Here is an 18,106-nt window from a genome sequence, read left to right as displayed (position 1 = left end):
TTCATCTCTGACATAGGCGAGAGTTCAATCTTTAATGTATAATAAAACATCATAAAAATTAAACCCACAAGATTTTGTTTTAAAATGCAGTACATTTAGGTACATTCAGCATGAAAAATTTATGTTGCCAGCAGGCTTCAGAAGTAGATTATTTATTATATATCGGCATATGCTAATAAATATGCCTCGACATATTCAAAGTGCACGTCAAATTAAAAATTGATATTGCTTGTGGCCGCTAGACATAGAATATGCATGGTGTGCTGTTATAGTCGTTCAATACTGGCAGACTTCTTTCAAGGGTTACAGTCCAACCTGCAGACCTGCACATCTCTGCCACTGCCGGAGCGTGAACTTTAAATCAGCAGTTTAGTCTATTTATACACAAGCACCAATCATCTTAGCTAGGCCTCCCAATTGTATTGTCGGTATTTAATACTGTATAGAAGGATTTGAAAGTGATCCAACAATTGGCAAATTAAGGTACTGTGCATAATATATTCCTTATCTAAAGCAATTCAGTGTTATTCCCAGGTGAGTACTCTGGTGGAGACATAATTAATAATCATCATGCTGCTCCTTCTAGATCGCTTATTAATAAGCTCCTCTGAGATTTACAGTTTAACTGGCATTAAGTGGAGCAAAACTAATTCTTTGTTCTCCAGGATTCATTTAAACATGTCACAACAGTCAAGTGCAGTGTTTAAAGTTAGTGTTCTACAAATTAACGACTAAAGATAATTTTGATATGCATGATGTAGGTGTTTATGTGTCTCAGATGTCTCCTATGACCAGAGCTATACTTTGGTGTACTTTAGGCTACTTGTCTTTTCAGCATCTCTCAATTTATTTATTTCAGTTATTCAGTTCTGCATTGAAAACAAAATGAATTAGATCTCTATGAATGTAACATGCAGAACATCGAGGGCCATTGTGGTTAGGAACCCAGAGGCAAAGTTACAGCCAGGGGCACGTGCAGCCAAGTGTGCCATCAAGTGGCCATTCTGTAGAAGTTCAGCCTCACTGATGAATCTTACAAACCTGCCAGTTGAGTCGCATTTACATTCAGGGTTGGAACACACCTGATTTAGCAAATTAGCTAATTACTAAGACTTAATTGATTGGATCAGGCATGGAAAGCCAGAAAACATTAAGCTGCAAAATTTGAACACCTTAGGACAAGAAATGCTCACCTGTGTTACTGAAAATATTGGAATTAAGACTGTAATTAATTGGCGCTTATATAAAATTCAATTGTTAATAAAAATAAAATGATGGTACATTTTATATTATTATTTATATTATTATTTTTGTAATGGTTTAGAACTCCAGCTTGGTGGTGTTGTACCTCAGTGTAAAGTCATATTATGCAGAATCACTGCATGGTTTGTCTCTAAGAAAACACACATCTGCCAAAACAGGAAGTCGGCATGCTTGGCTTCTTTAGCAGACTTCACTGAAATCTTTAGAACAGTGATAGAGTGAACTGATGGAGTAAAGCTTAAAGTCAGAGTAAGTACCTGGAGAGAGGCTTCCTAAAGCAGTCAGTTCCAGGTCTCTTCACACAAGCCTACCCTGAGCGAGTAGGGAATTGATGGCACTCAGCAGCCCCTGGAAACAGATGCCAGCACACCAGCAAGGACTTCAAGGGCTAGCCGTTGACAGGTGAACCACTCCAGCGAGCACAAATTGTCCTCTCTCCTCTGAAAAGTGCTTAGCTCGTCTTCTGCCAGGCCTAGGGAGGGGTAATGGTTGTTATATGGGCGGAGAGTGATGGAAATAGGTTACAGCTGGAGCGTTTTGCTGGCTTTTGCACCAAGCTTTTAGCGCTCACTCTTCTTACTATTTGCCTTCTTTTTTTCCCCACACTACAGCAGCAGCAATACAGTCAGAGAGGTTCACAGTAAAAGACTGGCAATGAAGCAGAGAGGTTGAGGGATTGTGCAGGGACAGCCCAGCTTGCTGAACTCAGGGCTGCTAGGGCAAGTGAAAAGCAGAAAAACAGAAGTCTGTGTCAGGGGATGCCTAGAAGACTAGAGGGGAAAAGGTGGGAAATGGCAGAAAATCTTGTACAATATGAGGTCAGATGATGTCAGATGAGTGGAGATAATGCAGCAGGCTTAATAGTATGCTAAGCAAATGCAGGCCAGAAGAAAAACACAAGAAAATAATTGTGCAGGTGAAAGATAGCAAACAGCTACAATAGCTGACAAGCATGAACTTTCACTCACCTCGAACCTGAATGTTCCATTTATATCATGGGATTCTAGGACACCTGATAAATATAATATAACTTTTATCAGTGCTTTGTTAAAATAATAGATATTCATGTATGATATAGTAACAGTTTGAGTAAGGCTTGAGATATGCTGTCGTAAACTGTAACAAAAAGTTTCTTCAGCAGTCAGTACTTCAGAATTCACTCCACAGAGAACCACTGACATATTTGGAGGAAAGTCCAAAATGAAATGTGAAAAGAAATATATTTTACCATCAGAAAGAGTTAGATTGATATGCAGAGATATAGTATAAAAATGTTGTAGATTAATCTAGATTCAATAATCATGTTCAGATTACCTGGTTGTCCATGCAGTGAGAGATTAGTGCATTTGAACATTTGCTGCATTTAACAACATTTGGCATTTTTATTTCTGGAACATTTAATTAAACTGTTAAATTGAAAGAACATCTGTGATCTTTGCGTCTATACTCATATGGTATACGGTTTCTTTTGAATTGATTGGCATTGAGTCAGAAGTATCAACCCAGTGGACTCAATATATTGCCAATATGTGTGTGTATAAAATAATGATCTGAAATATTTTGCATTCATAGAAATAGAAATGAATGCGATAAAATAAAGCGTATGCTATATTACCACAAGAACACATTAGAGATAGAGGCTTAATCAGAGAAAATTATTTCTGACTGATCAATTTCAGGGAGTATGAGTTCAGTTCAGCAGAGCCATCACTGTTTCCGGCCATTTCACTCAATTGTACATTTTGCTTGGCTCTGGGCTTTCTTTAGACATTCTAGTTGATTTTTCTCTGAGTTGCTAATACAGCTTTATGGCTTCTTTATACTCTGTTTGGTTACGGCCTGCTAGTAAAAAGGTTTTAAAATCAAATTACGTATCTTCATCAAGCAGACAAGCTGAATAATCAGAGAAAGATATTTCTTGTCAGTTTTTTTTCCATGTAACATTTGCCGCTCATTCTTGCTAGTGGCTATGTGGCAGTGGTCCAGAGCTTGCACTGAAAATCTAATTTGAGAGGCTGTGGTAGAGCCAAGACCAGAAGCCAAACATAAATCTGCTCGCCGTAGAGCTGGCCAAGCAGTAACTTCCAGTGCTATCACCACCCGCATCTGATTCATCTCTCTCTCTCTCTCTCTCTCTCTCTCTCTCTCTCTCTCTCTCTCTCTCTCTCTGTGTGTCAAGCAGGATCAGTAGCACAGATGCGCAGAGTTAGCATAAGCTTAACTGGCTTAAACGAAAAGCGCTCCCGGAAGACACCTAAAAGGAAGCTAAAAGCCCTGGAACTCAGAGCTGTGTTGTCGTGTCTGCAGAAAAAGGTTGCTTTTGGAGCAAACATGCATTTGTGCCCCTTCTATACCATCTGATGGCCCATTATCATTCAGATAAAGAGCCATCAAGAGAGAAGCACACATCAGCATCTATTCAGTCAGTGTTTTTAATGGACTGGACATCACTGCTTTAAGATGACTTCACATTTTTTTAACTGCCACTACACCAGCTCACTTTAATGACTGCAGCTTTATGTTGAACTTCTAAAGATAATACTAACCTGAATAGCTCACTTTCAGTAACCACTTGATCCTGATCAGAATATCTGGAATATTTAGAATAACGAGTGTGATACACACATAGACACTCATTCATACCAAGGTATAATTTTCCATAGCGTGTCTGCCTACCTAAAGTATTCAGATGTTAAGTGGAAAAACACAGGTGTACTTCTGCAACTTTGCAAACATGGCATTGTGGTACTGCAGCTAATGTTGCTGCCTCACTGCTTCAGGCTTCCAGGTTCAATCCTAAACCCTAAACTGAGGCCCAGTTGGCTCCCAGTTCTCGTGTGGAAGATGATTGTCTAAGCTAAAATGCCCCAAGGTGTGAATGTTTGTCCACATGGTGCAGAGTGATAGTCTGGGGTCCAGGGCCGGAATAAGCACAAAAATCATAGTTATAAGTGAAAGTATTGATAATGTGTCAAAAGCATGCTCAGTCAAAGCCATGCATGGAAACATCATTCAGTCTGTCTGTTTAATAATGGTTAATGATAATGAATAAATCATAAATAAATGATCCTATAAATAACAAACCAACTTTTTTAAATATGGCCAATTAACATATGAGTCTTTCTTAACTCCAGCACACTGAAACATTTTACAGAGAGGAGCAGTGATGCTCATCCTACTGTTCCACACTACAGTCTAGGGGCTTATCCATATTCAGATTTGTAATACATACTTTGAAGAATTAAATAAAAATGTGAGTTTTTTAAATAGAGAGAGTGCATATATTCAGGTACTTCAATAACACTCAAGTGAAATGTAACCACCTTAAAATATTTCTCCAGTACAGTAATAACGCAATCACCCATGTTTTCTACTTCTTCTGGTATCCCGTCCAGAGCAGAGCCGATCCGCCCTATACGCTCATTACGAAAGTCGCGTAGGACCCCGCAAATTACGCAAGGACCCGCGTGAATATGAAACGGAGCTATCCATCTGGCCATGAAAAGAGAAAAAAGGAAACAAAATGAGAGTGAAATGCGAGAACAGCAATCAGGTAAACTTGTGTTCTCTTCAAGTTTGATGTCAGCAAGAGCAAATAACAGTAAAGTTATGTTGATGTGATTCTGTCTCTAGTCTCTATCTGACTAGATAAATTAGCTGTGCAGAGCTGCCAGACACGAAAAGGACTGACATGAAGACTTACAGCAAGATTACAGATTCCAAAATGGTCGAATACCAAGTATATATTATAAACTATTCCATTCAATAAAGATTTGTTTATACCTCATTCAATTCTGTATTGTTTTACTTTTTGACCGAGAGATGGAGCAAACTTTTTTTAAAAGAAGGGAGGTTTGTAGTGGGTGCAGTGGGGTGTCAAGTGTGAATGTGTGGCAAATGGTAGGAGGGCCCCTTAGCAGAATTTTGCTTAGGGCCCCAGGGAGGTCAGGATCGGCTCTGGTCCAGAGTGTATTCCCACCTCATTCCCACTACTCCCAGGATAGACTCCAGATCTACCACAATCCTGAGAAGGATATACTGGTTACTGAAAGTGAATGAGTCATAATGAGTCATGTTTTTAATAAAAGTGTGTAAAATTAAATATTTATTGTGTTACAGTTATTGTGACATAGGATTGAGTACAATGAATAGCCTGTTAGTTTATCTCAGATTCACTATCACGGTAATCATCATAGCGAAGCATAACACTTTAATTAACACAATACGTTTAAACACAAGTTGTCATCAATACAGCAACCACAAGAGGGTGACAAAGGTTAATTTTTTGTTTCTGATTATTTCTGATCAGGGGTCTCCATAGTGCATGCCATGTTTATTAAAATAGAGTTAAAACATCGTTGAAAAATAGTAATTTCCTCATACTATGCAATTTCTGATAGTTTGGTTTGTGTCTTTTATGTAGGCTTTTCTCTTTTTGTTTTTTCCTTTTTTTATGTGAAGGCCAGAATCTGCATCAAAGTCATTGACATCTGGACTGCATCACGGCTTTGTTTACCCACATGCTATTAAACTCGTCATGTGTTATGTGCATAGCTATGATGCATTACTATAATATATGTCTTAATGACTGCAATAAAACTGAAAGTGAGAGCGCAACACACACTGACAATGGCCATTAATGGCTGTTATCAATCTGCCAGTGATAACAACTGGATTAAAGCCACCGCACTGTACTGTAAAGTCAAAGGCAAATGTCTGCATTTCAACTTAGTGTGTTAAGAAATTGCTGTTGAGAGTGCTATTGCTGTCATTTAACTATAATAACACAGGGTGTGAAGCATTTGGACCCTAATACATCTACAAACTTCTCAGCCAGGAAACATTCCTCTGGGTCAAGAGCACTTGGCCACTTTTCATAGTCCACCCATGCCAGTGAAAATAAAGACACCCCCTCACATGACACCAGTTTATTTCGAAAGTTGTCAGCCATAGTTTTTTATCCTTTATAAGTTTTTATTTGATAAATATGCCAGTTATTAATGTGCATCATATTTGTATTAGAGAATGTTTCAATAACTGACCTGTAACACATGGAGTTATTTTTTATTAATGTCAGTGAGAGAAAGAAGAATATTTACAGCTGTTCACAATAAAAATGCCTCTCCCTGAGGCCTCCAATTTGCCTTTTATTAAGTATTTCCTGTAAAGTGCCAAGGGATCTGAGTTCTCTCATTTCATGGAGGACGGACTTGACAAACTTTTAACTTTTAATCTGACAAACCATAAATATAGCATTTCACCTTTTTTGAAAATATTTCCTAAAATTTCAGAGTGTACGTGCATTTTTTTATATTACTTAAGTGTAAAAATGCTATAATTGCAATTTCTAATAATACAGAAATATTTTTTAAGGAATTCCATTCCAGATAATATGTTCAACAGTACCATCGGACTGCATCGTACTTGATCATGGTATCATGGCAACATATCCCCATCATCTAGTGCAAGATGAAGCACCAAACCCATCATAATGACACGAAATTATTGTGTAAGTGTTGACCTGTGAAACAAACTCACAATAACACCACTCTCCCATAGCTAAGCTTAACAAAATACATTTTTGAGCATAATAGAGTAATACAGGTCATAAACCACAATTCATTTTGGTCCTTGGTTCAGCTTTATGCTCCCAACTCCCATGATATTCCCCTGTCTCTGTATACTTTTTACTCAGATTAAATAAATCCAGAAGGACTTTTTATAAATACTAAATGTCCCATATAAAATAAGCAATACAATGTTATTTCCATGGCTCTATAAAACAGTATATATTTTGTGCCTGCTAGTATATCACTTAACTCAGCTAAGCTTCACTGTTGGCTTTGATGAGGTAACCACTGAATGTGATGTAGGTATCAAAGTCATCGCTGAAGATGGCATTCTCTCTCTCGCCCTTATAGAGTCGAACCCACACCTCGTCATCTCTCTCCAGGTCCAGCATCAAACTTTGGCTCTGCATGATAGAACGATCACTGGGTTGTGCATACAGGATGGCCATCTCCTGCTCATTTTTCATCACATGCATGTACGTCTCCTTCTGGTTCCATGTGTGTACGTTGAGGCTGAAGAAATAAATTCCTGGCACGTAGCAAAAGAATTTGCCTGTAAACATGTTGAAATGGTCGTAGAGGTTGACTAATTCTGTGTCAAACACCAGCGTCTGGTAGTACTCGTTGCTATGCAGGGCTTTCTTTCGGCCTACTGAGAAGGCAGAATAGTAGGATTTACAGGGTTCTCCTGGGGTTCCCATATTGCCCTTGGAGCCCTTTAAGCCATTTGGTCCTTTTGGGCCTAACTGCCCTGTCTTGCCTACTTTGCCACTGGGTCCACGCTGGCCGCTTTCTCCCTTTTCCCCTGAGTGGGAGAGAAAGCATTAATATGCTGCTATATAAAAGATGCTTCTGTATCACACAAATTAAATATCATTAAATATATGAATCACATCCAAAGACACTGTCAATCTTTTCCACTTCTGATCCAGACTTCTGGCTGGTTTTCCAAATTAATTTTTTGTTAAAATTAATTAAAAGTTTTTTTTTTTCAGTTTCAAAGGATGGGGGATGCAGGTAAAGTCCTAACCACTCAATTTTAAAGTGAGGTTCATTAAACTATTAGCTATACAGATACTGCTGACACATGCATTACTTTGAGGGTGGTGTAAAACACCTCCTGTATGATAAAACTCTTGCATCTGGAAAGCTATAAATTAATAGCAGGAGTAAGTCTACTCTTTGCACCATGGCTACATGATGATATTATCATATCATTTACAAAAAACTGCATGAGTTGTGGCATATTCAAATATAAAGTGCGGTGATGTACCTGTCATTAAAATGGCAAATTTAGTCAGCCTCCCAGTAAAGACACAATGAATGTGATGTAGAAAGAAATCATTCATTATTCCATGATTGATAAATTTGTGTAATTAACTGAATTGCTTCAATACATGAATCTTTTGATACTGCTTATTACAGAATGAACTCTTCAAAAATGCTTTCTGTAAGGATCGACTTGGTTTATAATTGATCACACAAACTTCTTTCACAAACCCTCCCTAAATCCTTTTACCTCCCACAACCCCCACACCCCACAGCAAACTTTGTAAAACACTGGTGAAACAAATCTCTCCTGTTATTAAGGCTGTGTTTATTTCATTATTCCCTTGTTCGTTAATTTTTGTTTGCTTCATGCAACACTGCCCCCTGGTGTATGAAGAAAGACACACAGGCCAGAATTCACACATATCCTAACAAGCTCAAAGACAAATGATTACAAAAGTATAATTCTGGCCTGACTGTCATTAAGTGTAAAAAGAAATATATAATGGCAGCCAATTCAATGAACTGCATTATGAACACAGCAACAAAAAAAATAATTAAAAAAAAAGAGTAAAAAAATCTTCTTAAAATTTCTTGAATATAATCAGATCAATATTTAGCTTTTATTATTATAAGCAAAATTCAATTGGTTATTTGAATATTATTCACAATTTAAATAGTCTTTTATTGGCAAATTTTATTTCTTATTATTATTCAACATTTTTTCCAAAAAGATGCAACAACAAGAAATATTAAAGGAATATCTTATATTATCTTAACAATTTGATCATTTAAAGTTTTAAAAAAAGTTTAAGATTAAAATGTACAAAACACAACTTAAACAGGCTAAATAATCATATATTTCTTTTATAATAATCTAATAATCATAAGTACATAAGAAGAATATATCTTAATATATGTAAAGCTAAATTTTTTCATGCTTGATTGTGATTGTAAGCTAAACTAAAAATAAGACATTCTAATAAATATTTATGGAATTTACAGAATGTGCACTAAATAGTAAAATACAAAATTTGCTGTTATGTTACGTGTTGTAACAAAGAGCAGATTCAGTGGAGTGAATGACAAAAGAATAATTTTTTTGTCTCTTAAACCATTTCTGTGCATTTAAGGGAAAAATGGTTGTGCATAAACATGGTACCTTTAAGGATGGTGATATTTATCTGTGGAACCACCTGGTATTGTGGGTAAGTGCTGCCATATTGGCGAGGCTCCTCTCTTGGGTCACAACATCGTCGGCATTCGGTCGTCCTGCTGTCATTGAAGAACAGGAAAGGTGATCAGCTACTATACTGTTATCATTATCAATGTAGCTTCATTAGCAGCCAGCATCACTTGGAGGTTGCATAAGTTTAATGCATTATATTACGATTTGATATAATGTAATGGATATCTTTGGATATATTTGATGGTGGATTTGTGTTTATGTTCTTATAGATATAAATGTATTAAATTATAGAAAAACCTGCTGTCTCGGTGGTCTGTGTTTTGTTGATTTCTTGGTTCATATCCATCATGGTCTGTCTCACTGAAAGATGTCCTGTATGGTTCTGCCCATGTTGCACACACCAGTAGCAGAAATCCTACAGTCACCGCTGGCGCAGGGGTCCCGTGGTGACTGCATATCTGGGCCATCTGTGCAAAGGTCTGTAAAAACCTTATAAACAATTAATCAGGACTTAACTGGTGTTTTCATCTTTGGGTTTATACAATATGACTGACATGCAAATTATTTGTTTATGTGAAACAATTAAACATAATCAAATAAATAAAGATACAAGCATTTTTATTTGCATAAGTATTCATACCCACCAACTCCAACCCTGTGTGAATATTTGGAGAAGTACCTCCGTCTGCCAAATTTCTTGCCAATCTTCTGGACTATAGAAGACTTTACAAACTTCAGGCAAGTGACTACATTTTGGCCATGAACTCTTTTGTGCAGATTTTCTAATCATTGTGCACCATGTTGTTGTTTTCCCTCTGAACAACTGTGGCAGTAATTATGGTTAAGTTATCCAAACCATTCCAGAGACACTCTGAGATTTTCCTGTGTCGGGTTAAAGTGGTTTGGGATCTGCTTTGTTAAATTTATTTTGTTATCTATTCTTTTCAGTCTATAAATGCACAAAGTCTAGGATATTTTACTTGTGGTGTTGCAATGATAAATTGTTTGCATGACCAGAGTAATGTTTCTTCTTTGATCAGACACTTGTATATTTCAGTGCAGAATCAGTGAAGAGAGTTTTAAAACAGAACACGGTCTAACGTCAAAAATGGTCAAATATTTAACACCAGTGGCTATTTTAGGACGATTTTAAGTCAGACGAGACAAGGTTTTAAGTATTATCCTTTGTTCATAATGTTTACAGCGGTCACAAGAATCTTATTTAGAAATAACTAAGTTAGTTAAACTTGGTTACTTAATATACAGTGGTGTGAAAGTGTTTGCCCCCTTCCTAATTTATTATTTTTTTGTACGTTGTCACAATGTTTCAGATCAAACAAGTTTAAATGTTAGTCAAAGATAACACAAGTAAACACAACATGCAGTTTTAAAATGAAAATTTTAATTATTAAAGGGAAAACAAAACCCAAACCCACATGGCCCTGTGTGAAAGTGCTTGCCCCCTAAACCTAATAACTGGTTGGGCCACCCTTAGCAGCAAGAACTGCGATCAAGCGTTTGCAATAACTTGCAATGAGACTGTTACAGTGCTGTGAAGGAATTTTGGTCCACTCATCTTTAAAGAATTGTTGGAATTCAGCCCCATTGGAGGGTTTTTGAGCATCAACACCTTTTTAAGGTCAAGCCACAGCATCTCAGTAGGTTTCAGTTCAGGACTTTGACTAGGCTACTCCAAAGTTTTCATTTTGTTGGACTTACTGGTGTGTTTTGGATTGTTGTCCTTCTGAAGAACCGAAGTTCGCTTCAGCTTGAGGTCACAAACAGATGGCCACACATTGTCATTTAGGATTTTTTGGTAGACAGCAGAATTCATGGTTCCATTTATCACAGCAAGTCTTCCATGTCCTGAAGCAGCAAAACATCCCCAGACCATCACACTACCACCACCATATTTTACTGTTGGTATGATGTTCTTTCTCTAAAAATGCCGTGTTACTTTTACGCCAGATGTAATGGGACACACATTCCAAAAAAGTTCAACTTTTGTCTTGTCAGTATTTTCCAAAAAGTCTTAGGGATCATCAAGATGTTTTCTGGCAAATTTGAGATAAGCCTTTATGTTCATTTTGATCAGCAGTGGTTTTCGTCTCTGAACTCTGCCATGCAGGCCATTTTTGCCCAGTCTCTTTCTTATGGTGGAGCCATGAACACTGAACTTAACTGAGGCAAGTGAGGCCTGCAGTTCTTTAGATGTTGTTGTGGGGTCTTTTGTGACATCTTGGATGAGTCATCGCTGCGCTCTTGGGTTAATTTTGGTCGGCCCGCCACTCTTGGGAAGGTTCACCATTGTTCCATGTTTTTGCCATTTGTGGTTTCCTCACTGTGGTTTGCTGGAGTCCCAAAGCTTTAGAAATGGTTTTATAACCTTTTCCAGACTGATAGATCTCAATTACTTTTTTCTCATTTGTTCCTGAATTTCTTTGGATCTCAGCATGATGTGTAGCTTTTGAGGATCTTTTGGTCTACTTCACTTTGTCAGTCAGGTCTTATTTAAATGATTTCTTGATTGCGAACAGGTGTGGCAGTAATCAGGCCTGGGTGTGGCAGGAGAAATTGAACTCAGGTGTGATAAACCACAGTTATGGTATGTTTTATCAGGGGGGCAAACACTTTTTCACACAGGGTCATGAGGGTTTGGTTTTTTTTTTACCTTAATAATAAAAACCTTCATTTAAATCTGCATGCTGTGTTTACCTGTGTTATCTTTGACTAATATTTACATTTGTTTGATGATCTGAAACATTAAAGTGTGAAAAACGTGTAAAAAAAAATCAGCAAGGGGGAAAACACTTTTTCACACCACTGTATTTACTACGGTGAAATGTTCATTTTAGCATCCTAAACGGAAGGAAGAATGTAGGAATTAGTCCTGTCTGTCAAAACAAAAGACATCCGACTGTTGTAATGAGGTAAGGTGTTAAGCTAATGCTTTTTACATCATACTGACCATGATTCAATTAGAATGTACGGGCAAAATCGATATTGTTAGGCATTGATTATAAATCTAGCTCTGTAATGGCTTGAATCATGAAACTGGAAGTATCTTGAATTCAACACAGTTTAGACTACCCAGGTGTAATTATTAAGTAGATTCTAACAGATCATCCTATGTATGATGTAAATGAAAATAAATATAAATTCATCATTTACATTTCACTGTAACCTCTGTTCATTCTCTTGCCTTTAACACGTCTAAGGAACATTCTCTTTTTAAATAAAGAAAAGGTTAACATGGTCTTCTCAGAAAGGCCTTGTGACCTTGAGGAAAAACAGCCCTGACAGTACCATTTGGCCAATTGATTGACCAGCCCCAACAATTACACCAAAGCACTTTCATTGGCTTTGTCTTAGACCTCATTGAGATTCCACTTGCCACTTCTTTACTTGAGTAATTGTTTGAATAGTGGCAATTAACCTAAGGTCAGTTCCATACATCTGATGTTTTCTGATGTGCTGTTTCAAAGCAGATAATTGTGTTTAAAAGATTGTTTTCGGGAGAAAAAAAAACACCGCCTGGTTCCTGTCTAGTCAACTGTTTAAAGGGCTTTGTGAGAGGAATTTGCATGAGCGAATGTGCTGGTGAACAAAGCTCTTCTCGCGGCCACATTTTTGAAACGCGGTTGCAGTAAATTATACTGAGATCTGGAACATTCAGGATGATATACAAGAGTTAGCTCTAGACTAAACAGGTTTTTAAGGCCTAAAATGGTAGAAGAGCTCAGAGGCAAGAATTTATTGTGCACCTTACACTACTGACATAAATATTTATTTGAAATAAATGATAAATATAATGTCTGCATTTCCTTGCAGTGAAAAACTGGAAACTGAATACACAAGCATTTGGCTTGAATAAAGTGTTCATATATAGATTTATTTTTTCCATTAATTCCTTCGTTTTTCAAGCATAAGAGCTACTGTTGGATCACTTAAATAAATGATTAGTTACATGTGATAAAGGTACGCCTGCCTCTCACTCACTGTATGCATGTTGTCCAACTAGAATTGATTCCCAGAGCAACCTAATTTCTCACTAAAGTAACACTAACACTGTGCCAGTAAAGACCATAGACAAAGCCAGTAATGTGGCAGACGTAACACAAACAGTCTGGGCTATACACAGGCAAACACAGCAATAGTGTTGTATTTTCTCCTGACCTGAAAGAAATGGAAAAATACTTCATGCAGGATATCCTAACTGTCCCTAGCTGAGCAGACACTAAATACAGCAGATTTACAGACTAAGCAAATGACACACTTAGACTAAGTTGACAGTACAACAGTGGTGCCAGGTCACATTTCAGAAAGAGCTATGTGCAAAATTCCCAACAAACATCGAGGACGTGCTGTTGTAAGTAGCATAACTTTCTCAGCAAAGGTACATCAAATATGGACGGTCACCTGTTTCAAAACAAAACCTTCCATTCCAGAACATAAAGTACATTATATTCAGAGATGTAGATTATTTCTTTCCCTACTGTGTCCTGTATTTTATTGCCTTTACAGAGTTTATATCACAGGTATTCTCAACATACAGACGACATTGTTTGAAAAAAAAAGCTTACTATAATTTAGATGTTTATATCTGAATGAAAGTTGCGTAGAATTTAGATGCCACTTTTCTTATTGTGAACAAGCTTGGTTTCTAGCGGATCCTTTGTTTCAAACTTTCACAGAATGTTTGTTGATATAAGAGGTGATGTTGATGTGAGAGGAGAATGACATGATTGGTTTGACCTGAATCTTCAGGAAGATTTGGTACAGTAACAGAAGACCACATCAGGTTCCGCTCCTGTCAAGAATTTGAGGCTACAGTGGGCACAAGTTCACCAATACTGTGCAGTTTAAGACCAGGTGATGTTTTTCTTCAAAGAGTCTACAAGTGTTCCTATTAATGTGGCAAGGGAGTGTATACCATTCTATATAGTGGGCCATATAGAAATCTTTTCATGCTTAATGCATCTCATAGGCTTCAAAATAAAGCACCCTATGTGGTGTGTAAGAACAGTTTGAGAGCTAGAGAGGGGTCAGAACCTGTAGAATTTCAAAGCATTTTGTGGGCCAGTGCTTTGAAGGGTGCACTGATCCCTCACTAATCTTTTGATGCACTCGCTTGTGTGTCATGTGGCCTTCTCTTGCTCCTCATCTCTGATCCCACAGATGATCCAACAGCTAGCACAGAGAGATGTCCCATGTGTGTGTGTGTGTGTGTGTGTGTGTGTGTGTGTGTGTGTGTGTGTGTGTGTGTGTGTGTGTGTGTGTGTGTGTGTGTGTGTGTGTGTGTGTGTGTGAGAGCAGTGTTTCACCTCATTTGTGAGACTTTTTCTTGTTCTGCATTTTGTCGAGTTAATTTGCTTGTCCCCCCTTTCATGTTCATTCATGTTTACAATTCTTCATCTGATATCCTTGATTCAGATCCTCTCTCCTTCCTGCGGATGTCAAGGTCCGGAGGTCGTGTTTGCTCATACAGCACGTCATTCAGTGGCGCCTTCACTCCAGCCAAAAAAGTCGGCTTGGCTCTATCAACATGTGCTGACCGTAAATGTCTTACATAAGAATGTTATTGCTTTGAACAACACCATGCCAAGCTTTCACACATCTGCAACCAACCCCTTTCTTCAGATCATTCTAAAGCTTAATAATTCTAAAGCAATTTTAATACGCATATTTAGAGGAATTGTGGTATTATGATAGAGAGATTTTAAGTCTAGATTTTAACCTGTTCTACTGGCACGAATAAAGGAACCCATTGTTTGAAATGTCTAATATTTAAAAAATTTGAATATATTTTAAAAGGATATATTTTAAATTTGTGGTGCAGTTTTAAATGGATACAGATTTCTTTTTAAACAGTGAAGAGTGTTCATGACTGCAAAATGTTTAAAAAGCATGGCTCTGTGCAATGAACAAGAAAGAATACTTGCTATTCTTTTCACTGAAAATATTGGTGCTGAAAAAACAATGAAATCAATGAAACCCACATAACTGTCCAGTAAATTACAAACTGCATTATATATACCATGATCTAGTGTCCATGTACTGTCTGAGCCCTTGTTTGCATTTATTTGCTTGATATGTGCTGTTAGATGCCACAGCCATATAATATGCACTGTTTCCATCTGATAGCAGACAGCTACCCTCATCACCCTCATCACGTGGGCCACTCCCTGATCCACTCCTCACGTTCTGTTTACCCCTGTATTTCACTCACCACATAGCCAGTACCTCCACACCTCACTGAATAATCAGCTAGAGTGATCTTGAATGTGGGATCCAACAACCTGTAGTTCAAGGTGCATAATAAAAGAGCACCAAAACAATCCTCCCATAATAGCCACTACTTGCTTGAGCCCTTCTTATAGTGATAGGAATGCTTTTTTAAATGTGCACTTATGGTCTAATGCTGGAAGAAAATCATAAAACCCATGTAAGAAGGAAAGCTATTCTCAGGCAGAGGGAGAGTTAAAGGGAGAAATTTTCTTTTTGTTTTCTCTGGGGTAATCGCACACCTGCATTCGCCTTCTTGGCAGACTACATCCTTCCCCACCCTACAACTGCAGTAAGAAGAAAAAGATGGGATACTTTATGGCAGTTAATTTCAGTTCACAGACTGAGTACCTGTACCAACTTGTCAGTATGGTGTGTTGCTATGATATAGTAAAAACAATGGCTTGGTTTCAGGAAAGCTTACAAGAAATACAGGAAAATGTATTGTAACCTATATCCATGACTCCTCTAGCAGACACGACAACTCATAATATATCTGCTCAGATTAGACTCTTGCAACTGCAGTGAACTCTTATGGAAATATGCCATTCATGCATGATCATGTGCTTTTTCATGTGATTATATGAGCTATGGACTATATGTGATTATATGGACTATGGACTATATGTGATTATATGGTTATGTATGAAAATAAAACCATATAATCTGTAAAAAAAAAAAATAATAATAATCACATGAAAAACCTAAAAAATTGTCTATACACGACCTGTGTAACATTTACACTTGGATCGTTTTTTCTATACGTCTGAACAGCCGAGACTAAAACATCCCTTATGCTCTGTGTGAACAGATATTTAAAGATGCTGATGTACGTGAAGCTGAGTGACAAAACATTGTGATGTAAATTGTTGTCAGAATTTACAAATAATGCCAACCTTAGTCATTGCAACATTGCTTTTCTTAAGCCTTGATTGTTATGGGTAAAAAGAGTACAGAAAAGAGCGTGAAACAAGCTGAATGTCGTGAGAGCATGAAAAGAGCTGAGCTGCCGTGCATCACGTTAAATCCAAGAATCAGGAAAATGTCTTTGAAAAGACCATATGGAACATTGCAGCAGGTTTCATTTATTTAAACAAATCTAAGTGAGACCACATGACTTCAGAGGATCCCTAGCCCCTCACTGTCATCGCTATACTGTATAATAACGTACAAGAACAGGTCATATGTGCAGTAGTTCTGCAGGATAAATTAGACCAGATACATCTATTTCACTTAGGTAATGGTTTGGATATTCAATTTCTACTCACTCCTTACCTTGTAAACAGTGAGAACATTCTGTTGGTGAGAGGGCCATGTTAAAGTGAAGATCCAAATATTTATAACCAACTGACAATCACAGTTTATTGAAATATTTGATCTGGCCTGTCTGCATGAACATCTTCCAATAATAAAGCAATCTTAACTGGGCTTGATGATTGCATGCCTTAAGAATTCTTGACCTAGATTCATCCATGGCCTTTGGCTCAGTTAATTATTTTCAGGCAACCAGAGATTTCATCAATTATACATCTTATTATTATAGACTTATATCACATTCGAACAGACATCTGTTTTGTTTAGTTTTGTTTCTGCATCTTTTGAAAATACTTTATTGTGCCTCTTATTATTCTTTATACAAAGCCTGATTTGTCTCAACATGAGGATCATAAAGCAAAGCCAGACTTTGCTGTTTTCTAATTTTGCTAGTGATGGAAACCACAACCCTGGCATTATGTTATTAACCTATAATATAATGACAATCCTGATTCTAATGACAATTTTAATCAAATAGGGTAGTGGAAAGTTCAGAAAAAGAAAGTTAATGTTCCATTAAATGTTATTGCTTAATAATGTGCAGAATTTTTGTGCAGAAAATGTTTTTTTTTTTGCTGTTTTTTAATAAATTAGTCTGTACTGAGAAGCCTATGCTTATTTTTCTCTGTTATTTTCCTGTCACACATTTTTCACACACCACTGAAAAATAGTTTCAGTTAACGAAGAACCGTCACAGTCAGACTGCTGCTCCATATCACTCATGCCATCCAAATGCCAAACTTCCAATGCACACTTATTTAAGGATGTTGTTAAATTGTATACATTGACCAAAATTAGACTTACCTCTAAAGCTGGAAAGGACAAGTTAATGTTTGACTAGGATATTCTTCGTTTTGCACTGTGGATGTTGCTGTTTTCTCTAAGAGTATGTTTTCACATTAGGCTGTGTGAGGCATCTCGCTCCTGCAAAACCAAACCCAGTGTACCATCAGGAGCCAGAGAGAGAGAGCGAGCGAGAGAGCGAGAGAGCGAGAGAGAGAGAGAGAGAGAGAGAGAGAGAGGGAGAGAGAGAGAGAGAGAGTACAGGAAAGGGAGGAGGATTCAGGGAGGTGCACAAATAGCCAAGAGGGAGGGATGAAGGGAAAACAACAAGAGCACAAAGAAGAAAAAGAAAAATCCAAGAAGAAACCAAGTGAAGATATAATGCACAGCCTTACAGAGGATGGGGGGGGGGTCAAGAAATACAGTCTGAAGA

General features: G+C 37.4%; 1 protein-coding gene across 2 annotated transcripts; it reads right to left on the bottom strand.

Moving 5' to 3' along the window:
• Positions 1–6,311: 6,311 nt before the first annotated feature.
• Positions 6,312–17,891, bottom strand: c1qtnf1 (C1q and TNF related 1). 2 transcript variants are annotated; one of them, XM_027177492.2, is made up of 4 exons: positions 17,695–17,891; positions 9,589–9,770; positions 9,265–9,377; positions 6,312–7,638 (listed from the first exon to the last, which is right to left on the bottom strand). In XM_027177492.2, the coding sequence occupies exons 2-4, from the start codon at positions 9,756–9,758 to the stop codon at positions 7,088–7,090; spliced, it is 834 nt and encodes a 277-aa protein (XP_027033293.1). In that variant the 5' UTR covers positions 9,759–9,770; positions 17,695–17,891; the 3' UTR covers positions 6,312–7,087. The 2 variants fall into 2 exon arrangements, with proteins under 2 accessions (XP_027033293.1, XP_027033292.1); XM_027177491.2 differs by having other exon boundaries at positions 9,589–9,780; positions 17,695–17,889.
• Positions 17,892–18,106: the final 215 nt, after the last annotated feature.

Source organism: Tachysurus fulvidraco, chromosome 8 (assembly GCF_022655615.1).
Source record: "Tachysurus fulvidraco isolate hzauxx_2018 chromosome 8, HZAU_PFXX_2.0, whole genome shotgun sequence".
NCBI classification, from domain to species: domain Eukaryota; kingdom Metazoa; phylum Chordata; class Actinopteri; order Siluriformes; family Bagridae; genus Tachysurus; species Tachysurus fulvidraco.
The sequence above is the reverse complement of the archived record's forward strand: the minus strand, read 5'-3'. Positions and strand labels throughout refer to the sequence as shown.

What these genes read in the sequence shown, in the direction of transcription:
- c1qtnf1 (XM_027177492.2), bottom strand. Translation starts at nt 9,758, where the DNA reads ATGGCCCAGATATGCAGTCACCACGGGACCCCTGCGCCAGCGGTGACT. An exon ending in ACAGACCACCGAGACAGCAG is followed by an intron (nt 9,378 to 9,588) that starts GTTTTTCTATAA and finishes CTTCAATGACAG; the next exon opens with CAGGACGACCGAATGCCGAC. An exon ending in AAATATCACCATCCTTAAAG is followed by an intron (nt 7,639 to 9,264) that starts GTACCATGTTTA and finishes TCTCCCACTCAG; the next exon opens with GGGAAAAGGGAGAAAGCGGC.